At 63.6% G+C, this 4,792-nt stretch overlaps 1 protein-coding gene across 3 annotated transcripts; it reads left to right on the top strand.

The window, feature by feature from the left end:
* The first annotated feature begins 6 nt into the window (after window positions 1-6).
* On the top strand, window positions 7-3,161 carry GPR137 (G protein-coupled receptor 137). 3 transcript variants are annotated; one of them, XM_006771618.2, is made up of 7 exons: window positions 7-654; window positions 739-788; window positions 1,496-1,721; window positions 1,838-1,987; window positions 2,097-2,225; window positions 2,327-2,445; window positions 2,814-3,152. In XM_006771618.2, exons 1-7 carry the CDS (start codon window positions 298-300, stop codon window positions 3,010-3,012), a joined length of 1,230 nt encoding a protein of 409 aa, XP_006771681.1. In that variant the 5' UTR covers window positions 7-297; the 3' UTR covers window positions 3,013-3,152. The 3 variants fall into 3 exon arrangements, with proteins under 3 accessions (XP_006771681.1, XP_006771682.1, XP_015424560.1); XM_006771619.2 differs by having other exon boundaries at window positions 2,708-3,152; XM_015569074.1 differs by having other exon boundaries at window positions 187-654; window positions 2,354-2,445; window positions 2,814-3,161.
* The last annotated feature ends 1,631 nt before the right edge of the window (window positions 3,162-4,792 follow it).

Below are 4,792 nucleotides of genomic sequence, written 5' to 3'. Positions count from 1 at the left end.
CCACGGAGGCGACACTCCCCACCCCCACCCTCAGCCCCGGAGAGGAGAGACTGTCCTTCCCCGCTCCCGGGTGCAGGGCCCCGGGCCCTGGCCCCAGGCTGCGAGTGTCCCTCTGGCTCAGGGAAGGGCCCGGCCAGCCACAACTTCTTCCCTCCCACACTCCCCCTCTCGCCTCTGCACCCTGCAGCTCCCACCCCTGCATATTCATTTGTATCTCCCTGGCCCCCCGCCAGCCCCTCCGTGCCAGCCCCTCCGTCTCTGTCTCCGGATTCAGGCCTCCCTCCCTGCCTCCCTGACATGGAGAGTAACCTGTCTGGCCTGGTGCCCGCTGCCGGTCTGGTGCCTGCGCTGCCACCGGCCGTGACCCTGGGGCTGACTGCGGCCTACACCACCCTGTACGCCCTGCTCTTCTTCTCCGTGTATGCCCAGCTCTGGCTGGTGCTCCTGTACGGGCACAAGCGTCTCAGCTACCAGACGGTGTTCCTGGCACTCTGTCTGCTCTGGGCTGCCTTGCGCACCACCCTCTTCTCCTTCTACTTCCGAGACACCCCCCGAGCCAACCGCCTGGGGCCCCTGCCCTTTTGGCTTCTCTACTGCTGCCCCGTCTGCCTGCAGTTCTTCACACTGACGCTGATGAACCTCTACTTTGCCCAGGTAACCGCGGTAACTGGGTGGGGATGGGCTGCGGAGTGGCAAACCTCAAGGCCCCTGAGGAATAATGGGCATCTCTGCTCCCAGGTGGTGTTCAAAGCCAAGGCGAAACGTCGGCCGGAGATGAGCCGAGGCTTGTAAGTACTGGGGCCACACTGGGCTCAGGCCCCGGTGGGCTTAGCCCCAGGCCCCGGGAGCAGCCTGGTGTCTGTCCCTCCCCCCATGGCAGGGCTAAGGTGAGGACAGCCCAGGGGATGTTTGTGAAAGCTTGGGAAAGTGAAGCGCCTGGCACAGGAGGCCCGCCAGAGGTGGTGCATGTGTGAAGGGCAACAGTAATAGAAGCAGCTGGGAGACGGTACCAGTGTCACCCATGACAGAGGAAGAGCTGGAGGCGCCAGCCCCCGGAAACGCCAAAGCCAAACCCCTTCTGGGTGACCTTGGGTGGTGATGCTCCTGTCCTTGGTACAACACCTTGGAATTCAATAAGAGCTTTCACAAACATCTTTAGTTTTACAACTTACTGTGAGGCTACTTGAGAGGTGAAGAAACTGAGGCCCAGAAAGGTAAAGCCGCATGTTCAAGGGCATAGATGTGGCTGGAAGCAGAGCCAGGGCTTAAACCCAGGTTCCTGACACCCAATCCAGTGCTCCGTCCACTGTACTACCGCTGTCAGTCACCTTCTGACCTCCTTGGGCCTCAGTTTCCCCGCCTGTAAAGCTGGAGGAGCAAGGTGCAGACTGGATGGCCTGAGGTTCTGAGGGACACCGTGGTCTCCTGGGGGAGGTTGGGTGGTAGGTGAGCGCGAAGGGCCGGAGTCCGGGGCTGACTGTGCTGTGGGCTGCAGGCTGGCTGTCCGAGGGGCCTTCGTGGGGGCCTCGCTGCTCTTTCTGCTGGTGAATGTGCTGTGTGCTGTGCTGTCCCGCCGGCGCCGGGCACAGCCCTGGGCCCTCCTGCTGGTGCGTGTCCTGGTGAGCGACTCCCTGTTTGTTATCTGCGCGCTCTCTCTTGCCGCCTGCCTCTGCCTTGTTGCCCGGCGGGCACCTTCCACCAGCATCTACCTGGAGGCCAAGGTAGGGTCACAACCCTGATGCCTGGTGTCCTTTGGGGTCTTTGGGCATCATTCTTCGGATGGAGGGGAAGCTGGAGCTTCCCCTCTCTGAGGGTCCCCTGTTGTCATCTGTTTCAGGGGACCAGTGTGTGCCAGGCAGCTGCGATGGGCGGTGCCATGGTCCTGCTCTATGCCAGTCGGGCCTGCTACAACCTGGCGGCCCTGGCCTTGGCTCCCCGGAGCCGGCTGGATGCCTTCGATTATGACTGGTACAATGTCTCTGATCAGGTGGGCACTTGGCATGTCTGCTGCCTCCTTAGTAGGCGTGGCTCCTGGCCCTGTCCAGGTGCCCCACTGGCACAGTTGCAGATTGGCTAAGCTGCTGGCTTTCCCACAGGCGGACCTGGTGAATGACCTGGGGAACAAAGGTTACCTAGTGTTCGGCCTCATCCTCTTTGTGTGGGAGCTGCTGCCCACTACCCTGCTGGTGGGCTTCTTCCGGGTGCACCGGCCTCCACAGGACCTGGTGAGAGCCAGTGTAGAGGGGTGGCCTTGGGCCGGGCCCAGGGTGGCTGTGGGAAGCCGGTGGGGGCTCGGAGAGAGCTCAATGGCGGCTCCCTCCCCCAGAGCACCAGCCGCATCCTCAATGGGCAGGTCTTTGGCTCCCGTTCCTACTTCTTCGATCGGGCCGGGCACTGTGAGGACGAGAGCTGCTCCTGGGAGCACAGCCGGGGCGAGAGCACCAGGTAGGAGCCTCCACCCCACCTCAAGCCCCCTGAGCTCCTGGCCGGCTTCATGGAGCCCTGGGGGCCTAGAGCCAGGTCTTGCCCCTCTGGTTTCCCCTTCCTGCCCCGAGGATGCAGTTGGCTACAGTGTGCAGTGCTCAAGCCCTGGGCCCTGGAATGTCTGGGCTTCCGGGCTCTGTCCTAAGCCTCTCTCCCTCCCCCAACTCTTGTGCCTGTGGCCGCGGTCCCTGCCTTGTAACCGACCCTGTTTCTCCGTCTGCAGCATGTCAGGCAGCCTAGGCTCTGGCAGCTGGTACGGCGCCATCGGGCGGGAGCCAGGCTGGTACGGGGGCAGCCAGACTCGGACCACTCCTCTGCTCTTCTCCCAGGTGCTGGGCCCAGGCAGCCACCACCACAGTCTCTACTCCACTCCACAGACGTGATCCCCTCCACCTGTCCCCAGAACACTCAGACCCCAGTCCCTCCTCCCCAGGCCCCTGTGCCAAGTTCATCTGCTGCTTCTTGCCCCGGATCCCAGGGGCTATGGCCACCTCCTCCCTGGCCAGCTCCTTGCTACTTCTGTTGTAGTGAGTCTGTGCTGATGGGGGCACGGCCCTGCCTGCCGGATGCGCACGGCACCCTGGCATGACCTGCCGCCTCCGCTTCTGTGCTGGAGCCAGCTACCTCTCCTGTGTCTGCCACTCAATAAACAGTGTCTATGCCCCATGGCTGTCCGTTATCTGTGCTCCTCAAACCTTGTCTGCTTGGCTGAAGGCTGATCAGACACTGGCCCTTGAAGGGGGCTGCTGGACGGACGGGCCGGGGCCACTTACCAGGCCGGAGGGCAGGGAGCGGGAGGAGCCTGCAGTCTGAGAAGGGAGACCAGGAGCCATGCCTTACTCCAGTCACCTCTCTACTTGAATAATTTCTGCTCTTAAGACCTGCTTCAAATGTCACTTTTCGTTAGAAGCCTCCCCTCTGGGTCAGGGAGCCGTGTCCCCTGTGGGTCCCATGGCGCTGTGGTTACGGGTTATTATGCCTCTCATCCCCGAGTGGATGGGATCTCTGGAGACCCTGCTCCCCGGTCATCACATCCAACCTGGCCCTCAGCTCAGGGGCTAGCCCAGGGCCTGTGGAGGAAGAGTTGGCGCCCATTTCCCTGCCAGATGTGGATTTGCCTGGTAGCATGGGCTGCCCCCCCACAGTCTACCTGGTAGTCCTGGGCCCCCTTCTTGGCCAACGCTAATAGCACATCCGCTGCCCTCTGCTGCCCTCGCCCTGCAGGTTTGCCCCCGGCTGGGAGTTGCTTAGGGGAAGGTCTGTCCCCTGTGCACAGACCTGACGGTCCCAGCTCTTCCCAGTCCTAGGGCCGAGCACTGTCTCGAAACCCTTCACTTGGGACCGTCCTGGACACCGGCCTGCGGGCCCCCGGAGAGGGCACAATCGCTTTTCTTTGAACAGGAAGTTGCTGCCATTTGTTAGGGCCTTTCTTGTGTGTGCCAGGCTTACAACACTGACCTCCTTAGTGCCCAGAATAGCACCCCAAGGTGAGAATTAAGATCCCTTTTCCACAAGGCTCCAGAACCTGGGAAGGCCTTCGGGCCCTCTACTGGTAGGGGGCAGCCTTAGCGCCCAGGCTCCAACCACCCACCCTGAGGGCTGAGCACCCCCCAGGGTCTTTGGAGAAATGGGGGTTGTTAAGTGGGTAAGAGCAGAGAGGAACCAAGTTCCAGGGCATGCCACGGCCCTGGCCCTGGCAGTTCAAGCAGCGGGGGAGGGAGTGCTGGCACCAGTTTCATGCTGGGATGGGCATGGGGAGAGGACCAAGGGATGGGGATACAGGAGCAGGGGCAGGAGGTGCCCCCGCGTGACTTCCCAGAACTGGGCCCCACCACACCTGGCGCAACTCCAGGCTGCCTGAGTGGATCCCCGCCCTTGGTCTGGCAGGATCTCCTCCCTCTGTTGAACCCAGGGCCAGGCTGCCCGCAGGGCGGGGAGGAGAGGCCCTTCCTACCCCAGAGGGAGCCTGGAGGTTAGTGTGGCCTGTCCAGCGAGGTGAGCCGGCCGCTGGCCACCCTGGCTGACCGGCGGGCAGGGCAGCACCAGGGCTCCGGTTTGACACTCCAGGCCGGACCCAGCGGCATCCCTCTCGGCCCCTTTGCCGCTCATCTCCGGGGAGCGGGCGGCCCAGGCTCAGCCGCAGGGCGGCGCGGCACTGGAGGGGTTAAGCGCGGCAGGAGGGGGGCTTCAGGCGGCGGGAGGGGGGTCCCAGCCCCAGCGCCCGCCGGCTCCGCCGCTGTCGCTGCCTCCGTCGCCCGGGGCCCACAGTGAGTGCGGGGCGGAGGGGCGCGGCAGGGAGTGGGGCCGG

Source organism: Myotis davidii, unplaced genomic scaffold (genome assembly GCF_000327345.1).
Source record: "Myotis davidii unplaced genomic scaffold, ASM32734v1 scaffold425, whole genome shotgun sequence".
Classification (NCBI taxonomy): domain Eukaryota; kingdom Metazoa; phylum Chordata; class Mammalia; order Chiroptera; family Vespertilionidae; genus Myotis; species Myotis davidii.
The sequence above is the reverse complement of the archived record's forward strand: the minus strand, read 5'-3'. Positions and strand labels throughout refer to the sequence as shown.